This window comes from Gobio gobio, assembly GCF_949357685.1.
Source record: "Gobio gobio genome assembly, chromosome: 19".
In the NCBI taxonomy this organism is placed as follows: domain Eukaryota; kingdom Metazoa; phylum Chordata; class Actinopteri; order Cypriniformes; family Gobionidae; genus Gobio; species Gobio gobio.
In genome coordinates, this window is record NC_137112.1 from 10,162,410 (window position 1) to 10,184,061 (window position 21,652).

At 37.8% G+C, this 21,652-nt stretch overlaps 1 protein-coding gene across 2 annotated transcripts in view; it reads left to right on the forward strand.

Moving 5' to 3' along the window:
- Window positions 1-21,652, forward strand: part of mapk14b (mitogen-activated protein kinase 14b) — a 50,938-nt gene that overhangs the window by 12,270 nt on the left and 17,016 nt on the right. For both annotated transcript variants that reach the window (XM_079843741.1, XM_079843740.1), the window contains exons 2-7: window positions 5,540-5,669; window positions 9,063-9,121; window positions 16,941-17,052; window positions 18,699-18,728; window positions 20,804-20,851; window positions 21,044-21,158. In XM_079843741.1, the coding sequence (XP_079699867.1) occupies window positions 5,540-5,669; window positions 9,063-9,121; window positions 16,941-17,052; window positions 18,699-18,728; window positions 20,804-20,851; window positions 21,044-21,158 (494 nt within the window). The remainder of the gene's footprint in view (window positions 1-5,539; window positions 5,670-9,062; window positions 9,122-16,940; window positions 17,053-18,698; window positions 18,729-20,803; window positions 20,852-21,043; window positions 21,159-21,652) is intronic.

The window sequence follows — 21,652 nt, forward strand, 5'->3', positions numbered from 1 at the left end:
TTTTATCTCCAGCTGTTGCAGTGTGATAGTCATATAATGCATGTCAATGGGGATATTTTAGAGAGCGATATATTATGAGAGTAAAAACACATAGACATACGAATCCTTATTAAACCATGTGGCTCGTGGTGACACATTGATGTCTTAAGACACGAAACGATCGGTTTCTGCGAGAAACCCAACAGTATTTTTTATTTTTTTTACCTCTTATCAGTCGAATGTCATCTAGTATTCCCAGCGCTATAACTTCCGGCGAATAAGGTCAAAATACTGGAGCGTTCAAAGATATATAAACATAGATGCCGCATTCAACCGATCCGCGTAGGCACTAATGAGGAATCTATGTATATATCTATGATCGTGCCAGTATTTTGCATGTATTTTGACCTTATTCGCCGGAAGTGATGGCGCAGGGATGGCTGATGCAGAGCCATAGAAAAAAAATGATTTATTTTCAAATATGGATATTTTTCTTACACAAACGCATTGATTCGCTTGAGAAGGCCTTTATTAACACCCCGGAGCCGTGTTGAGCACGTTATTTGACGGACAGATGCATTTTTTTTATGGACTTCAAAAACAGAGCAACTATTACTGCCATTATAATGCTTGGATTAGCCAGAACATTTTTAATATATAACTCTGATTGTATTCGTCTGAAAGAAGAATGTCATATACACCTCGGATGACTTGAGGGTGAGTAAATCATGGGCTAATTTTCATTTTTGGGTGAACTATCCCTTTAAGACATCTTTACACAGCAAACTCGGCACAGAAAAAGTGGCTTAAATGCATTTACACAGGAATTAAAATCGCGGGAAACAATCGCAATCGCTTTGAACATTACTATTTTAAACTACAGTTTTAACAAAGTGTTATAAATTAATTAAAAAAAGAATGAAACAATGAAATTAAATAAAAACACGGAATTTTAAATTAATTTCCTCTGCGTGCATTTACATGACATGCATAATGAGAATGTGCCCATGTATATGAATATCAGAACATTCATGTACATGTATTACAAAAGATCTGTACAATTCACAAAGCTTGGGTAAGAAACTGGTCATCATACCAAACAGCCTCCGGCCCCAATTCCGTTTTCCAAGTAAGCTTTGGAACAATGGAAGAATCGTTATGTTTTATTACCTTAGAATGAGCCATTTCTATCTACATGCACAGCGGGTACAGTGAAGAAACCATTTTGCGCCGTCATGTTCCTACAGTAGCCCTAAACGGACAAACTGCTCTACAGAGTGCTAGCTACTCTCTGCTGTCTCAGATAATGACATCTTTGACCTGTGTCGGCCTCCGTAGCTTCTCTATGTGCTTCGAAAGGGAGGAGTGAGCGGTGGGCGTTTGCAATTCACAACCTCACCACTGAACCTTTAAATACAAAAAACGCTGCTGTCTTCCATGTGTGAATGAAATAATACAAAATGTTTTCTTATTAATGTTATAAAAGTGATTGTCAGGAGCGGTTAGTGATTTTCTCTTTGTCTTTTGTTGTATTAATATTAATGACAGACGACAGCAGGAATATTAGCTGTCACTTTAAGACTGAATTCACCAATCTAATATACTGATACACATGCGCTTTCTTTCTCAGCTGTTTTTGTTCACTTACATTCGGGTCAATTTTCCTTGATATTTTGACATATAAAATAGGGGTGGAACCGTTGAAATGACTCACAGTTCGGTTTTTTTCATTGGTCCGGTTCGGTATGTGCTATGTTCAGGGTTATTGGGACATTTGTGAAATAAAAATAAACAAAATAAGAACATATAATCAAACTATAAGCAACAGCACAAATACATACAAATAGAGCAAAGATGCATATAAAATTCAGGTTTTTCAGGTACAGAAATTGAATAAAGTAATCAAATATAAAATAACATTGCATATTATAATATTCACTGTATAAATAAATAAAGATGAATCATTATTGAAGTTAAAAAAGTTATTCAGTCAGTCAAGAGCATTGGGTTACCAGATCCAGGTCCAAGCCTGTTCATTTCCACCCCCAATTTAATACCAAATTTAGCATTTTATTCAACAGTACATTTTTAACCTTTTACCATATGTCTTTGAGTATCGTATCGTGAGTTCAGTATCGTGATATGTATCAAGACATGAGGGTATCGTTATACCACTATTATAATATATATTATAATATTAATAATATTACTAATACAGTACATTTATTCTAGAGATGCTCTGATCAGCATTTTTGGGGCCGATCACGGATCACCAAGTTCATGATCTGCCGATTGCCGATCACTGCCGATCACAGAATGGCAGGGGAATGGCAATCTTTTATCTATAATCTTGCAGAGTTTGCACCATTTGTAGAAATGAAACTGAGTCAAGATCTTGAAGAATCACCAAGTGTTTATTTTAGAAAATGAGATAACTTAAGGCTACTGTAGGCTATCTTTCCCAAATAAATGTATATAATAAATGTATATAATTATCTCACCTAAATATTTGATCATGCAGTGCATTTTTGTTTTTAAAAACAATTTTTCAGGTAGGTCTAACATTAGTATTGAAGTAAGAAATACTAAAGACATTTAATAAGAAATCAAAGGTAAATTAATATTGGTCTTCCCTGAATAAATTAAATTAGATTAATCCTTACACTTAAGGTTGCAAAAGTTAGTCATTCAAGAGCAGTGAGTGCCATAAACGTTCATCAAACAACACAAGACAAAGAGAAACTCAGAGACAGCAGCAGTTTATTCGACAGCTGTCACTTTAAGAGCGAACACGGATACGGTTACATGCAGTTGCACAAACGTTCACTCGCGAGTCACGACGGGGTTTACGTGCATACTGGTCAAGACGGTAATTTAGTACATACATGTATCTGACCATTTCAGCGCAATTTGTACTCGCAAGCTTTTTGTGAGATGGCCTGTGTGTGTGTGTGTGTGTGTGTCTCTCCAGACCGTGCGCGCGAGTGCTGAGCGGTTTGAACACTGGCAAGACTTAAAGGGTTAGTTCACCCAAAAATGAAAATTCTGTCATTAATTACTCACCCTCATGTCGTTCGACACCCGTAAGACCTCCGTTCATATTCGGAACACAAACGAAGATATTTTAGTTGAAAGCTGATGGCTGAGAAAGGCTTCAGAAAGGCCTCCATTTGCATTCAGTACATTTACACTCCCAGGACCCATAAAAGGCTCTTAAAACGTCGTTACAAAGTCCATCTCACCACAGTGAGAAAAAAAAAAAATCTAAATAACACCTTTATCCAACTTGTTTTGGATATCCAACATTTTTTTTTTTATTCCTCACCTCCAGACAAGGGGCTAACATTATAGCTAAAGTTTAACTTGCTCAGTCAGCCAGGTTCTGGTTCTCAAAACCCCTAATATCTTTTTCTCCATTGTTGCATCTTTCATGGATGTGACATGCAGATAATAACTACCGGTAGCCTTAATTATTAATTGAATGTTATATAATCATTGAACTCTTCAACAATTCTGAGTTAGTCTGTAAGGCCTGTTTCTAAAGACTGAATGTTTAATTTTCTATATTAGTTGTCAAAATAAATAATTGCAACAGTTCTATCAAATTTTACTCAGTAAAAGAAAAACATGTGTTCTCTATTGAATCATATGCAAGAATATGAATTGATTTAAATGATTGAGTAAGGATGGAAGTCAACATTTTATTTTATGCATTTAAATATTGTTCATTGTTGTTTGTATAGGCTACTTTACAAGTGAAAGCAAAATTAGTGCCTATCTTTCAGTATAAATTGGTGCAAATTGGGGCACAATGCTCACATATATTTGTGCATTAAAAATTTTTCCAGAGACATATGTGACTCATATTTAACAAATACATACATGCATGCAGTTTTAACGCAACTTTAATCACATTTTTTCTTATTTCATGACTTAATGGATGACAGAACTACGACTTTGCATGCTCGTGGTTTCTTTTGCGCTTTATTTGAAGTGATATAAAGTGCGGCTGAGCACGGCACATTTGCGTGTGATATTTAAGAGTGCATGCTGCGAGCACAGTTTAACGCCGGACACTGAGGACAGGAAATTTATTTTTTTTAATTTTTACTGACATATAGACTGATAACATCTCATCCTACAGCAGATAACGCGCTTCTCTCAGAATCTGACATAAGTGTCACCAGTTTTCACACATTCAAAATAAAGATGGCATAGGAAAAACAGAGAGTTACGTTTGTTGTTGTTTCTTTGACTGCACACAATGCGACTCACTCAAAACAGTCTTGCTACCCACCAGTTGAGAAACATTGACGTAGTCTATAGTATATCTGTTGTTCGCCATTCACTGTTGATCTGCTGAAGCTCATTCGGCACCTGTAACTGACTTGCGCCTGTCCCTGAGGAGATCTTGGAGTGCGCATCTGACGTCTGAAGTCTCACGTTTTTTGTGGTCTTAAAGAGATGGTTTTGCGTTTAAATAAACAAAATTTTTGTCAACAAAAAAAAAAAGATACACAGCAGTTGTGAGTGGGGTGGCCACTGGTCGCTGCATATCATGCCCTAGCTCTCACGGCAGGTGCGGGTTTTATGTGTCGTCAGCATGCGATCGGTTCATGAGATCGGCCTTTTTGGAGACCGCCGATCAATCATCCCAAAGCGATTATCGTCCGATCGAGATCGGTTGCCGCTCAATCGGAGCACCCCTAATTTATTCACTACATCTGATCATTTATACAGTTTAATTTGCTGTAATACATGTAACGCACTTCAACAAATATGATTTGATAGGCTAGTTCATTTTACAGCCTATTGGATGGTTTAAAGGATTAGTTCACTTTAAAATGAAAATTTCCTGATAATTTACTCACCCCCCCATGTCATTCAAGATGTTCATGTCTTTCTTTCTTCAGTCGAAAAGAATTGACGTTTTTTTGAGGAAAACATTCCAGGATTTTTCTCCATTTAGGTCCAAATTAATGCAGTTTCAAAGGAAGGGCTTCAGAGGCTCTGCCCGATTCCAGACTAGGAATAGGGTCTTATCTAGCCAAACCATCGGCCAAACCAAAAACCAAAACACTTAATTTCTTTTCCACTGAAGAAAGAAAGACATGAACACCTTTAATGAGATGGTAGACCTACAAATACACCTTTCCACGCATCAGAGGCATATCATATAAAATTGAAAAATTGCTAATAGCAAGGATCAGTCTTTCCATTGTCTTTTTCTCTCTCTGCTGGAGCTGAGAGGAGAAGGAAGCTGATATTTAAGTGTTATTAAATCTAGATGGCTGTGAAAAGTGGTTTACACAAATCTAGTTTGCATATGATAATTCTTGTTTTGCTGTATGAAACACACCCCTTTTATTATGGTAATGGAGCATTTTGTTCTTTTAAAACCATTTATTCCATTTCAAATGATCTTATGATTATGATCCTAGCTTTTTAGGAATGTGTTTCTTTCCTACAATATCATTGCTTGTGGAACTAGGAGTCTCCTGTAATCTTGTGGTCTGCGATGTTGATCGAATCCATAACATGGTGTTCTTTTTTTCCACAGCTCCGCGTTAGACGCAAAGTCAGGCCTGAGGATCGCAGTCAAGAAGCTGTCCCGGCCCTTCCAGTCCATCATCCACGCCAAGCGCACATACAGAGAACTGCGGCTGCTGAAACACATGAAACACGAGAACGTAAGAAAGATGTTTAACCTGCACTTCTGCAGCTCTTTTTTCACTGGGCTGTGCTTACTGTATTTCTGAAGTTCTCACAGAACCCGTATGCGGCTCTTTTCTTTTCCTCATAATCTGTGCTTTCCTCTGCTTCCACTTTCATGACTATTAAAGCAACCTCACATCCTCTGCCAGCACAGATCCCAGTGGGGATTCATCTGCGCGTTATGAAACCATATTGATTTTTGTCTGCAAGCTAATGAGGGAGTGGGGAGAGATTATGCACTATTAATGTATCATGTGCGGCGTTCCCTGCAGTATCTTAAATGCATAATGTACGTGTTGTGTTCCACGTTTCTTATTTTGTTTCAAAATGCCTAGGCCAAAGGTCAAACGTGCATTTAAGAACTGCTGTTTTTCAGCAGGCATGCAGTAGTTCCTATGCGATGTGCTTATTTGCCTGCTGTTGTCAAGGCACTCACCATGTTTTTGCATAGAAAAAAACGGCCTTAATTTTTTTTTGCCTTCTGGCCTGAGTCCACGAATCTGTGCTGCCTCTGTTTGAGCGTGGGTGAAACTCTATGCTGGATCACAGCCACCTACTCGCTCTCCATTTCTCTCTTTTTCTTCATTTTCCTGCACGCACGCAGATTCGTGTGCCCTGCCGTTGTCTGTCTGTCTGTCTCACAGATGTTAATGTTTAATAACCCTCAAATCCGTGAACAGATCGGCTCTTCAAACATCAATCACCGTTTTTGTATTGTGACCAGTGGCAAGACCTGGCACATGGCATACAAGCTACGAGTTTTGGTTCATAGACAATTTTTTTCTGAGGGCAACGAAATATGATCAAAATAAATTGTAAACGTACACTGATCATGCATAACATTATGACCACTGACAGGTGAAGTGAATAACACTGATTATCTCTTCATCGTGGCACCTGTTAGTGGGTGAGATATATAAGGCAGCAAGTGAAAATGTTGTCCTCAAAGTTGATGTGTTTGAAGCAGGAAAAATGGGCAAGCGTAAGGATTTGAGCGAGTTTGACAATGGCCAAATTGTGATGGCTAGACGACTGGGTCAGAACAAAACTGCAGCTCTTGTGGGTGTCCTCGGTCTGCAGTGGTCAGTATCTATCAAAAGTGCCCCAAGGAAGGAACAGAGGTGAACCGGCGACAGGGTCAAGGCTCATTGATACACGTGGGGAGTGAAGGCTGGCCCGTGAGGTCCGATCAAACAGACGAGCTACTGTTGCTTAAATTGCTCAAGAATTTAATACTGGTTCTGATAGAAAGGTGTCAGAATACACAGTGCATCGCAGTTTGTTGCGTATGGGGCTGCATAGCCGCAGACCAGTCAGGGTGCCCATGCTGACCCCTGGCCACTGCCGAAAGCACCAACAGTGGACACGGGAGCATCAGAACTGGACCACAGAGCAATAGAAGAAGGCGGCTTGGTTTTCTTTTACATCACGTGGATGGCCGTGTGCGTCGCTTACCTGGGGAACACATGGCACCAGGATGCACTATGGGATGAAGGCAATCCGGCTGAGGCAGTGTGATGCTTTGAGCAATGTTCTGCTGGGAAACCTTGGGTCCTGCCATCCATGTGGATGTTACTTTGACACGTACCACCTACCTAAGCATTGTTGCAGACCATGTACACCCTTTCATGGAAATGGTATTCCCCGGTGGCTGTGGCTCTTTCAGTAGATAATGCGCCCTGCCAAAAATGGTTCAGGAATGGTTTGAGGAGCACAACGAGTTTGAGGTGTTGACTTGGCCTCCAAATTCCCTGATCTCAATCAAAAGATTGATTTCTGATGGATCACGTGACACTGAAGACTGGAGTAAAGATGCTGTAAATTCAGCTTTTCATCACAGGAATAAATTACATTTTTAAATATAGTAAAATAGAAAACATTTATTTTTCTTAAATTGTAATAATTTTTGGTAACACTTTATTTTGCAGTGTTCTTGTTACATATGTTACATGTACTTACTATAGTAATAACAGTAAATTATGCATAATTACATGCAACTAACCTTAAAGGGATAGTTCACCCAAAAATGAAAATTCTGTCATCATTTACTCACCCTCAAGTTGTTCCAAACCTGTATGAGTTTCTTTGTTCTGCTGAACACAAAAGATATTTAGGAGATTGTTTGTAACCAAGCAGATAGAGCATCCATTGACTACCACAGTATTTTTTTCCCTACTATGGTAGTCAATGGTTGCTCTATTTGCTTTGTTACAAACATTCTTCAAAATATCTTCTTTTGTGTTCAGTAGGGTTGGGTATATTTCCAAATTTCGGTACCTGAGAACGCATCTGGTGATCTAGACTAGTGTCTGTGAATATTAAACCGCAAAAAGACTATTTAAATACGAATCATGCGTGTCTCTGTGCGCAATGGCAGTCAGCGACCAGGGCAGCTCTGGCATAATGTCAATAACACTTTTATAAATGACTTACAGGTTCTTTACAGTTATTGATGTAAACATCCAAAAAGTACCGGAAAAATTGACCGTTGGGTACCGGTACCGAATTTCTGGTACCGGTACCGGTTAAAATGTGAACGGTACCCAACCCTAGTGTTCAGCAGAACAAAGAAACTCATACAGGTTTGGAACAACTTGAGGGTGAGTAAATGATGACAGAATTTTTATTTTTGGGTGAACTATCCCTTTAAACCAAACCCTAATCCTACCCTAAGTACATGTAGTCACTTAATATTACTCAATTCTTAAAAATATAATTACACTGTAACAATAACACCTTAAAATAAAGTGTAACCTAATTTTTTTTTTTTATATTATTGTATTTTTGATCAAATAAATGAACCCTGGGTGAGCAGAAGAGACTTTTTTTATCTACCTCTTTGAACAATTGTGTAATTAATGGTCGTCACTTTGCCTAAAACACTGACAGCCAGCGATGGCCAAGTTACACGAACGTTACCATGTGCAGAAGTGCATCAACAGTTTAACCAGTATGAAATGCACGTTCTCCTCCTCCTGCAGAGAGCGAGAGAGAGTGATAAAAGTGATGCCCACACAAAATATATACATGAGAGTTTCACAGAGGATGCTCACAAGTGGAAGCAACACCTCTCACTCTGTGTGCTGTTTCCTTTGAGGGGAACCACAATGGGCCGCATGCTTACCAACAGCAAGAAAACAGCTTCAGTCATGACGAAGTGCATCTTATTTTCTTGTATAATGTGTTTACAGTACAATTGGTTCAGTATGTGTGCTCAGTTGAAGTGTACACTCATGGAATAGAGCAAAAACACCTTCTTTAAATGATTAAAGGAGTCTTTATGTCCACAGTCTTCTTATGATTTACCTTAATCTTCTAATGTTGCCATGATTCAGACTAATTATCTATGACTTTTGTCCTTGTTCCAGGTAATTGGTCTTCTGGATGTTTTCTCGCCCGCTACCACTCTAGAAGCATTCAATGACGTGTGAGTATTTGGTTCATTTCTAAACGGTGACCTCACATCTACATGATGAGGCGTTAATATCCTATCAGGCACATTTCGGGCCACCTTGCCCTTGCCATCACTCCACTTCTGAAACATGCTAAACAGTTAATCGCAGGCTCTTCAGAATATAGTTGTCAATTTATTTAATTTAATCCCTGCATCCAGAATGCTCAGTTTATCTACTCTTTCCCTCTCGTCTGTGCTTCTTCCAGGAAAAGTTGATAGGGCATGTTCTGTGTGGCATTACGGATTGCAGGTCTGTGGATTCTGAGCCATAGCGAGAAAAAGAATAGCGGTGTACAAAGTGGCACACTGCAGTAATTACTCAGGCCTAGTTGTGTCCAGTCCCATCTAATTATTCGACGTGTAGGTGTCTCCACTGCACAGCCCTGCATTGCTCAATAAAAGCTTAATTAGATGTAGCCCTGATGATGCGGTGTGCCTACTGTGTGTCAAAGGGCCTGTTAAATCCGGAAGCGTTCAAGCACCTTCCATCCAGTTGTCAAAGCGATAATCAAAAAGCAGCACTGGTTGCTTCCTGTCGAGTTCTTCTCCGGGAAGGATAAAGAACATCGTGGCTGTGCACGTGTTGGGAATATCCGCAGTTACCATGGCAACACGTCTTCATCCGCTCAGCATAATTTCCTCGTGGCACAGAGGCAATAACCTGCACAGTGTTATTGCCTCATATAGCTGCCTCTTAAAATAATCAGCACATTCAGAAGAATAATCGTCCATCCAGGGAATTATAGATAGAAATTGATTGCCTTGGTGAGAGATTCATATGCGCAATTAAGAATTTTTGGCTAATTTATTGTCATACTAATAATTCATATGTGTAACTTGCTTTGTAAGCTTAATGTACACATACAGTATGCCTTTGTACACATGTATATTCCTGGGGTAGGATATAATGATTAATTATCATTAGATATTAATTAAAATAATAATTATGGATTATACAAGGAAATATTATTATTCTAAATACATTTTTGAAATATTTACCTTTTTTGGAGCTCAACCTGAATATTATATGATAATTTAATATTATTTGAATATGTTCTTTGTGTTGCGATATTACAATCTTGAGTGTCATTAACACATCTCTGTCCTAAATTATTCAGTCACGTATAATTTTAAGGTGCTCTGACTTTCTGAAATATTTTCCATTATACCGAAACACTGTTCCCCCAATGCATGTTAAAGATATGTTTATATTTATATTATATAACTCACTACTGCATTTCTACATTATAGTTACATTTCCTTATTATGGGATTTGTCACTGAAATGTAATGCTCACTATAGTAATTGCAATTAGATGACGTGCAAGGCCCTCTGCAATTGACTTATCGGTAAGCCCCGCCCCCTTAGTTACTGTTGCTAACTCGGACAAACAAACGGTGTTGCTAACGGCTGTCAGTGTGAAACCCTTGTCCCAAGATGTTTTTGGACCCAGAATGTAGTGGACCACGTCTGAATGATGGCCAGACTTTACTGATGGTTTATGAAGTTTATTACATAGTTTTTCACAGCATAAGAAGTGCACCTTAATGTCTCATTCACAAACTCTCTCTCTCTCCGCTGCATTATCATTAACACACACAACAAATTATACAAAAACACTCACAGTAAACAAACATATACAGACCTTTTCGGGGGTGCTAATAAGCTGTAATAAACTCAGCAAAACAACCCCGATAAACTGTTAGCTCTCCCTTTCACTGACCGTAGACTATAATACCCATCAAAATAAGAGTCCCTCCTTAGTAAGACAGATAATGTAGACCTTAAACATAGAAATATAAAAAATATATAAAAAATCAAATTAGACGATAAACCTTCGTTTATGTATTTTTGACCTACACTGTTAACGTTACATGACGTGAGAACAGTTAGTTATTTCGGTTTGTATGTTAGCAGGGACTCCCTAACTTTAATCGTAAGTTAATGAGAGTATAACAACCATAAAATCCTCTCAGGATCCCTGGAGTGTGTGTGTGTGTGTGTGTGTGTGTGTGTGGTGGAGGGCTGGTTGCTATAGCAATGAACGCAACTTTCACGCGCATCTGATCGACAAATTAAAAAAAGTGGTTTGCCACTTTATATTTGGTTAAAATTAAAGAGTAAAGCTCCATACAATCTTGACGTGTGCTGCCGTGCTCACTGACTGACGCTCATAAGAATTGTAAGATCTACTGCATAATAATAATAATAATAATAATAATAATAATAAAGAAAGAAATTAAATATTAAATGATTAAAAGCAATTGAAGGGAATGCGTAAATAAAAATGGTAAAATAAGTTCTAGGTCTAATTGTTGGTAGTTATGAAGTAATCAATTTAAACTATTTGAGAATTTTTATTTTAAAATGTGCACACATTGACTCTTATTCGTATGTCTAATAGTCAAAAGGCAAATGTTTCTTGTCATATTCATTTATGATTTACATGAATCATGATTCAAGCTTATTTTTAATTCAAAACAGCAAAATTTCATAAAAAGTTGAGTCGTTTGCATCACTAGATGGTTGCTGAACATTTCTATCATCTAAGACAGTACTTACATCTACTTGCATCTTTCCACGAGCTCTCGTTGCGCTGTGACAGACAGTAAGACCCGCCGCCTTTGATTTGATTGGCCATCTCGATCATTTTGACATTGACGAGGGCTGACGTTGGACCGCTGAGGCAGAGCAGCCTAAAAATGTTACTTTTTTTTATTTTACAGCAGGTTATTTTATTTTATTGATGTTGGGTGCAAAAATAAAAGATACATAAACTACATGAAATGCAGGCCAGGCCCTCTAAATCACACATTTGGCACAGCCCTTGTGACGGCACTGCCAGCATCATACGGTGGGTGGTCACCCTTCACACCCTTCTGCCGGAACTTGACTCTCTCGTGAGAGCGTGTACGGCCATTGCTGGAAGCCATTGATTTATAGTTTATAAAGTTATAAATATGCATATTTTTCTTACAAAACCCATCGCTTCGCTTCAGAAGCCATTTATTAACCCACTGGAGCCGTGTGGATTACTTTTATGATGGATGTATGCGCTTTTTGGACTATTCAATGCCATTACAAAGCTTGGAAGATTATATAATATGACTCTGATTGTGTTTGGCTGAAAGAAGAATGTCATATACACCTAGGATAGCTAGAGGGTGTGTAAATCATGGGGTAATTTTCATCTATTCCTTTAAGGCTGCTCTGTGCTTGCTCAAAATTGTGTGAAGACATCATGCAGCATAAAAGCCTGATTAAATTATGCCAGTTTTAGATTCTGTGTGAAATGCATTCGTGCCACCTCTGAGCAACATTAAACTGTGTCTGTGTGAATGCCACTTCAGAAGCACTTCTGTGTTTCAGTGGTTTACACTAGCAAAGTGAAATCTTGAAACCTGGCTACCCTTGATTGCAAGCCACACAGTCTTGTACGAACACTGTGAAGCCTGGAACAAGACAATCCTGGGTTTGACACCCATGACAATTACATTGTCCAATGTAAAATCTAGGTCATTGATGCAAAGCCACTAGAATATAGATGCATCGATGCGAATGGACATAAAAGCCCCATTTTAATCTCAGGGGTTCTTTAAGGACTATTCTTAAGGACTATGTCCAAATGTTGGGCTCAGTCTCAGGGTAGTTTGTTTATGTCAGGTGAGAGCCGCCTGAGGTCACGACTGCAGGGAGAGAGGAAGAAGCGCCCCGTGAGTTTCCCTGGAACAAGAGCACCAGTGTGAGTTGTGTTTGGCTGTAAGGAGAGTGGGAACAGGAGCTGGGACTTCTACACACACACACTGGAGGAAGGGCCTCACTGTGCTCTTTATCTGCATCGAGTGCTTGCACAAGCACTGCAAGATGCATGGAAACCAGAGCTAAGAATACTATAATACTCCTATAAATACCTCGTCCCCAAAATCCCATCGTGAATGAGGGTGAGAGCAGAGCCTGGGGCAAGAGGGTGGAGCACATTTGGCGAGAGATATTTCTGAACTGCACATATCCATATACTTGAGTATCTGCTGTGCAAACGTCTCTGCAGAAGTGCTCGCCATAAATGGAAGACTTTCACTACAGTCAGGTTGTTTCACCCGACATGCTTACGAGCAAATCGCTCATGCTTGTTAAGGTTAATGATAGGGCTCATGGCCGGGTCAAAAAAATGCCTCTTGGATTCCTTTCACAGTTCAGCAGAGCTTTCAGCAGGCAACGCTGTGCCCAATTGGCTCCACACCAGACGCATTCCCCTGTTGCCCTCTGTGTGGGAGCAAGCAGATTGGTTGTGCTGGATGTCGATCATGACTAATCCCCACCCCTTTTCCCCGCTTAGATGCTGGTTGGTTGTTCTGAATTAATGCTGTACAAATGTAAAGATGTTTATTTCCCAGTTATAATGATTGCTTAAGTGTGAAAATTGGACAAAGATGAAATTCAATTCAATGTTTTTAAGACAGAGCTGCATGATGAATCGTGAAAAAACAAAGATCGCAATCTCGATTCAAACACCCACACAATCTTATTCCTAAATGACAACGATTCGGCCATATCTATTTAACCTTTGGCAAAATCACACTGGAACATTCAAATCTGTGTTAGCTGAGCCAGAGAAGGTAGTCTAGATATGAAACGGTTTCACAAACCACAACCACGTTTTATTAGTAATAACAGTACTCGTAGTAATGTATAAATGTAGACCAAAGAGTTGCAAATAAAATAAAAAAAGTATGGCTTATTTCTGCATTTAAGGCAAAATCCACTCATGAACCGCTCAGACTCACCCACTCAAATCCCAATCCGACATGAAATTGCTCTGTACTGTCGGCTACTATACTTGTTGTAGCCATTAAAAAAAGGTATTTAGTTTCATATGTATGTTTAAATATTATATTATTTTTTAATCTATGTTGATTATGAAAAGTGAACAGCATGAGTAAGATAGGACACGTCATAATAACATGCGCAATGTCGGAGGACCTGGAGTGGATCAGAAATGATTTTGACCACTTCATTTAGTTTTGTTTCGTAGAAAGCCTTTCTTTAAAGTGAATTTAGTTTGGTATAAATTGTATCTTAATTTTAATCAATGTTACATCAACCAATTGCCTGGATTTAATAAATAATAAGCAAATATGGCAGAGCGTGTATCATAAATGAACCGAAACTCAGCGGATATGCTACTTGCCTCACAGACAGGAATATGTCAATAGAAAGCTTGAAATGTCATTTAATCGAAACCATTAAAAACTAAAAGAAATTGGCCACTCTCTGATTTTGTAATCTGTATGAAATGTGCATTTCTCTCTTGGCGCGTTCACCATCGCGGAGATTGCGAGTCGGCATCTTCAACTTCATCTTTGCAGCTGACACTGACACAGAAAACACTAGTTTATTAATAAACAATTAATTAATTAAGTCTCCTTGCTATTTTTGACACATTCATAATCATTACTATTTTACTTAAACGCTCAATAGGCTATGGTTTAGAATCCTCTCCAGTATATATATTAATGTAATTAAATTAATTGTAACTAAAAAAGTGCTTAGTTGACTAATGGCTTAAATTAACAACTACTAGTAGAAAAGACTTAAGTCGGGGGCAGCCTTACTTATTTTGCATAATAAATCAGTATTATTAAATTGCAGACAGAGATTTTGGATAGTTGGCTTGTATATTTGTTGCGGAGTGGGTGCGGTAGGGGATCTAACCTCCTATTCTTTCATAGGGCCCAAAATTGCTAGCGGCGCCCCTGGCCTTAACCACCATAGTCATTGAGGGGGACAAGTCCCATCCAATAATTAGAAATGGCCAAATTGTCCCCGCCAATATTTGAAATTCTTGCACTGTCTGCTGCACTTCATTATGCAGCAGACATAATGTCATTATATATGTTATTGATTGGATGACAAAAAGGTTTAAAAGTCACATTTTTTGTCTGGTCTGCCTCAGCGGTCTAACAACGCTCATCAACATCAAAATGATTCAGATGGCCAATCAAATCAAAGTAGGCGGGGTTTATGTTCACAGAAGCAGAGCATTCATTCCAGCGCGAACAAGCGTTTTTCCAAAGATGGTTTCTGTCACTTTAGGCTGTTTTTATCACTTAGAATTACCTAAGTTCAAGAGTTCTTTTTTTTTTTATTGATTTTTAAAACAAATATTTCTACAATTTGGTTTTAGTTAGTTATTTGATGCTATAAAAACGGGGTGTGACGTCATGATTGACAGCTTCTGAGTGAAGTTGTCACTGAGGCACCAGCAGACTTTTTTTCGGGATTTTCGGGATGAGATTGGAGCTTTTAACTTTAATTTCTACATTTCCTTAACTGTTTATTTCGACATGAGTTGTTCTGCAGTAAACCGTACTAACAGATACTGCGTGAGTGTGGCTCTACTTCCTGTTCTCTATTGCGCAGGCGCAGGTTCCAAATCAGCGCAAGATGTCAGCGCCATATTCGGACATTGGCGGCTTCACTTTTCCACAATGGAAGAGAGTGAAGGGGCTTTGTCCATCTTTTTTTACAGTCTACGAGCCCGAAGTGTCAGTTTAACGTTGAAAGGCAGTGAGATAAGAAGGTTTTGCAATATAAATGTTAGATGGCCAACAGTAACATCCAGTGATGGAAACTTCTTGACTTTTTTTTTCTCATATATGACCGTTTTGAATTGAAAATATGCATTTACGTGATTCATGGAATTCCTAACTGAGCATGAAGAGAAAAAGAAACATTTTATGTTTTCGACATATTAGGCATACAAATAAAAGCATATGTGCATATTTGAATGCAAATTAATCCAATAATTATTTGCAAATAGTTCAAAATGATTATTTCCCAATTAGAATTACCTCAAATTTCCTTCACTGTTCTGTTTCTTTTAGGTTTTATAAAAAATTGCCCCCCAATGTTCAAGACATGGTTACGGCCTTGCCACACAGTATTGTCATTTCCAAGTTACTAAGCTTATAGCTCAGATTTAAACACTGATGTCTACAGTAGTGATCAAAATAGGGAAAAATCACCTTTTGAAAGTATTTGAATAACGTTTGTATCGATTACATCACTACGCCAACAGTCAAGTGACTGTTAAAAAATGCGTATGTATCAGTCATTCAAGAGATTCATTCAGAAGTGCTGATTCTCCAAGTATTGAAACAAATAAAGTATTTTTGAGTGAGTCATTGAACTGATAATTCTTTAAAATGAACATGTTTTAAATAGGCTGCAGCAAATAACATTTTAGTAAAGAACCTCTAGTAAATTACATGTTGTTTGTTCAGAATCGTGAGAGTATCGTGATCTCTATTTGAAACAAAAAAAAAATAGTGATTCTCAATTTTCTAGATCTTTCAACTCTAGTGCACTTCACAAAGCTGGTTTATTTGAACTAGGGCTGCATGATTCATCAAAATAAAATTGATATTGTGATATGGTGTACTATGATTATCAAACGAATTGGGCAAAAGCAGTAGGAATGTGGCCTACGAAATCTCAACTCAATTGGAAACTATTTTCACTGAATGGTTACTGAAAGAGGTTTGAGTTGGTTCTTGGAAAAAGCAAACCCAAGTATATACACTCAACGTTTTTCCCCTTATTGTTCAGTCCTACAAGGATTTTGCCCTCAAAATATTAGTAAATAAATATTAGATTTTTAATTAAGTTGTCATTTTGTGAAAATTCCTCTTTTCATATCGCAATTTGTATCACAGAAAACTATTATTGTGCACTCCTTAGTCTTCAGTGTCATGTCATGAAGTTGCTGTGTCATGATGACTTTGTTTAACAGGTATCTGGTGACTCACCTGATGGGAGCAGACCTCAACAATATTGTCAAGTGCCAGAAGCTGACAGACGATCACGTCCAGTTCCTCATTTATCAGATTCTACGAGGATTGAAGGTTAGGCCCTGCCCACGGTTGTAATAGGAGCTTAAATGTATATTCTGGGTTATTGACAACACCCGTGGCAAACGGTTGAGTAGGACTGTTTATTCTGTGGTATATCCATGGTATATATAGTTTACAGACAGACACAGTGTAGACCGCTTTATTGACTAGCCTTTAATGGGACTGATGTTGTTTTGATTCGTCGTGTTTACAGTTACTAAGCATTGCAACTTCACACATAATATTCTTATACAGTGCAAACCAAAAATTATTCATACACCTAGATGAGTATAAAAATTTGGGACCAAAATTATTCAGTCACTTTGAACTGACCATGTTTTGCTGAAGTGTTTTTTTCTTTAATTGTTAATGCGACCTTTTACACAACAGACTGAGCAAAATGAAGCATTGCTTGGTCATTGGTTGACCTAAATTGGTATTATCTAATTGTGTACTTACATTTAACAGCTGATCGGTTGATTGTAATCCATTACACAAGAGGAGTTTGTTCTGACACAGTTTAACTCTGAGTTCTGAGTCATATTTTATTACCGTTTTCTAAACTATAGTGAATAAACTGTGATAATGTGAGAAAATGTTGAAGGCATCTGAATACATTTTGAATGAATTAATATTTACACATATACAGTATATACAGGTCAAAGTAATTGCAAGCACATTTGTCTATATATCTAGTCTTATACTTATGCAAGACTCACCTTTTCATTGTTAAGAGTACAAAAGTATGTTTAAAAAAAAGCCACTTGATTATTGAAATCTAGACATTATTACTTGATTATGTAATAAATAAAACATTTAGGTGTTCAGTTTTCAGCAAAAGTACCTGTACTGTATATATCACTCATATTGTAATTTTAGATTTTCCTCCTCATATGATTTTGACTGATCTTTCAGTTTATCTAAAAGACCAGAAAAGGTGTTTACTGTAATACACTTACAAAAGCTGAAAGCTGTTCACTTTTACTTTTTAATCTGGTAATCAACAGAGAAGTACTAACACCACTAATAGAGTTCATCAATATTAAAGCTAGCATGAAATGGAAATTCCCCCCATCTATTTTTTATATGCAGCTTATTGGTCTTATTGTGAACAATTCATCTATGTATGCGTTTCTTTTGAATTTGTTTCTTAATCAAATGTCATAACTCAATCTTTTGGTGAAATGACAGACTTTCTTCTGGTCACGTTTGCTGGACTTCTCCAATCTTTTTGTCTTATTTAATCCCTTTCTTACAATTGACAAACTCACATCCAGACCAGTGTGCGTCCATCCAATCAACAGCCGATGGACATAACATAAGTCCCTGCCCTACGTTTTTTTTGTTTTGTTTACTTTTCAATAATCCGTTTCACTCAGATGTCATAACAAAATATGTCTCTACTTCCAGTACATTGTGTCTATAAGTTCTCCTTGAAATCTGCTGTTTAACATCCTTCTGGACAATTGCTATTCACTCTCTCTAAAGTTATTTTAAAAGATAATTGTGTTAGGTTTATAATACTTCTAGTATATGAAAGACTGTTCTGTTGTATAATGTGTTGGTGTAAAGTGTGCTTCACTCAGACGTTTAGCAATTGCATCTCATTGATCTCTGTATTGGGTTAAAGTGAGTTCATCTGTCTTCTCTCCCCACAGTACATTCACTCAGCAGACATCATCCACAGAGTGAGTAGACCACACTTTCTGTCCACAGCTCCATTTATTTATGCATGTGTGTGTGTGTGTGTGTATAATATAATATAATATAATATAATAATATAATATAATATAATATAATATAATATAATATAATATAATATAATATAATATAATATAATATAATATAATATAATATAATAAATATAATATAATATAATATATACAGTCATGTGAAAAAGAAAGGACACCCTATTGAATTCTAGGGTTTTGGTTATCATCTGGTCCTTGGCAGGTCTTAAAATTAGGTAAGTACAACCTCAGATGAACAACAACAAATTATAAAACTAGGCCAAAATGGAAAAGCCATGGGTGACAAACTGAGCACACCCTTACTGTTAACAGGAATTAAGAGGGTTAGTAACGGTCAGGCGATGCTAATGAAATGTCTTTCACCTCTATAAAAGCAGCAGTTCTGGCAGTTTGCTGGTCTGGAGCATTCAGGTGTGTGTTAACACAAGGCCAAGGAGGAAAGACATCAGCAATGATCTTAGAGAAGCAAATGTTGCTGCCATCGACGTCCATTTACGGCCATTTCCAAACAATTTGAAGAAGAAGAAGATTATTCACAAGTGGAAGACATTCAAGACAGTTGCCAATCTTCCCAGGAGTGGACGTCCCAGCAAATTCACCCCCAGGGTCAGACCGTGAAATGCTCAAACAACCCAAGAGCTACACCTCAGACTCTACAGGCCTCAGTTAACATGTTAAATGTTAAAGTTCATGACACTACCATTAGAAAAAGACGGGATGAGTATGGCATGTTTGGAAGGGTTGCCAGGAGAAAGCTTCTTCTCTCTAAAAAGAACATGGCAGCACGGCTTAGGTTTGCAAAGTTGCATCTAAACAAACCTCAAGACTTCTGGAACGATGTCCTTTGGACAGACGAGACCAAAGTGGAGATGTTTGGCCATAATGCACAGCGCCACGGTTGGTGAAAACCAAAAAAGCATTTCAGCACAAACACCTCATACCAAAAGTCAAGCATGCTGGTGGAGGGGGGATGATTTTGGGCTTGTTTTACAGCCACAGGACCTGGGCTCCTCACAGTCATTGAGTCGACCATGAACTCTTCTGTATACCAAAGTATTCTAGAGTCAAATATGAGGCCATCTGTCTGACAGCTAAAGCTTGTCCAAAATTGGGTCATGCAACCAGACAATCTACAACAGAACGGCTGAAAAAGAAAAGAGTCAAGGTGCTGCACTGGCCCAGTCGAAGTCTAGACCTCAACCCGACTGAAATGTTGCAACGGGACATTAAGAGAGCTGTGCAAAAACGGATGAAACCTCAATGAACGGAAGCAACGTTATGAAGAAGAATTCCTCCAGAACGATGTGAGAGACTGATAAACTCATACAGAAAATTATTCCTTCAACTTATTGCTGCTAAAAGTGACTCAAGCAATTGAATCATAGGGTGTACTTAGTTTGTCACCCATGGCTTTTCCCTTTTGGCTTTATTTTTTTTGTTAAATAAATAATGACACGGTGTGATATGTCATTTGTTGTTCATCTGAGGTTGTATTTACCTCATTTCAAGACCTGCCAAGGACCAGATGATTTTTATGTTCTGAATTTATTACACACAGTGAAGAAGTGAGTTGTTGCTCCGCTTCATGTTCCTATGTATGATGAACTACATAGGTCTAGGGGGGAGCGTTAAATGCATTATTAAAATAAATATATATATATATCCTACATGGCCTAAATTAGGAAAAATGCGTATATATATATGGAAAGGCAGTGAGAATGTTAAACCATTATGATTCAAACGTATAGCTCTTTGTACGGATATGAGTTTTTTTTCTCATTAGTACGGAGCGCGAGTTTTATTGCTGGTTTGCTGAGGTAAACAGATTTGTTTTAGGGCTTCATCTGCACCACTGCTTGTGTAAATGACTTTATGGTTTATAATAAAAGATTTTTTTTTTTCTGTCATGGCCTGATTTAGCTCCATTAGTTCATGAAAGTGTAGTAAAACATGCAAATTCAAAGTGACTCTCACTTATTCAATCTACCTGCTCATCTTTTTCTACCGTACAGGATCTTAAACCCAGTAACTTGGCTGTAAATGAAGACTGTGAACTTAAGGTGAGAGCGTGCTCTGTTTGCCAAGATCTCTTCCATCATCCTCATCATCTGACGCTTTTTCCACTGTCACATCTGTTATTATTATCCTCTGTTGACCAACAGTGGGTTTATAGTCGGGTAAACACTGAGAGGCACAGGGTAATATGATAAGTCTAGTTTATGACTAATGCTCTTTCTGATATCTGTGCACAGATTTTGGACTTTGGTCTGGCCCGGCTGACTGACGATGAGATGACGGGATACGTTGCCACCCGATGGTACCGTGCCCCAGAGATCATGCTCAACTGGATGCACTACAACATGACAGGTCAGGATTACCCAGCATCCTCACTTGAGTATTGATGAATATAAAAGCTTTTGTGTTTATGTAATTCACTACATTTTGTAACTGAAGACAACATGAAACGACATTCACAACTCTTCATGTTATGTATCATTTCTGTCTTAAACAGAATATTTAGCTGGAAATAATGGTGATGAGATGGGATTTGATATCATAAGTGGGTAATGTTATTGGTCAATATAATCTTTACCTTCCTACACGGCCTTAATTAGCTTAAAAATAAAAAAATGCTTATTTTATCCCATGTTGTTTCAGTTTTTTGCCCTGTTTATTGGTTAAATCCTTAATTCTTAGTTGACGCACCTTTATTAAATTTCTTCACAGTTGTAAAGTATTTCCACGTTTGTTGATAGTTGCATATCACCTTGTTTCCTTCTTTCTGACTAGTTCAGTGTTTACGTTTCGGTTAATGGCTTTTGTTTGGGATGAAAACCTAAAATATTTCCTAAAATAACATT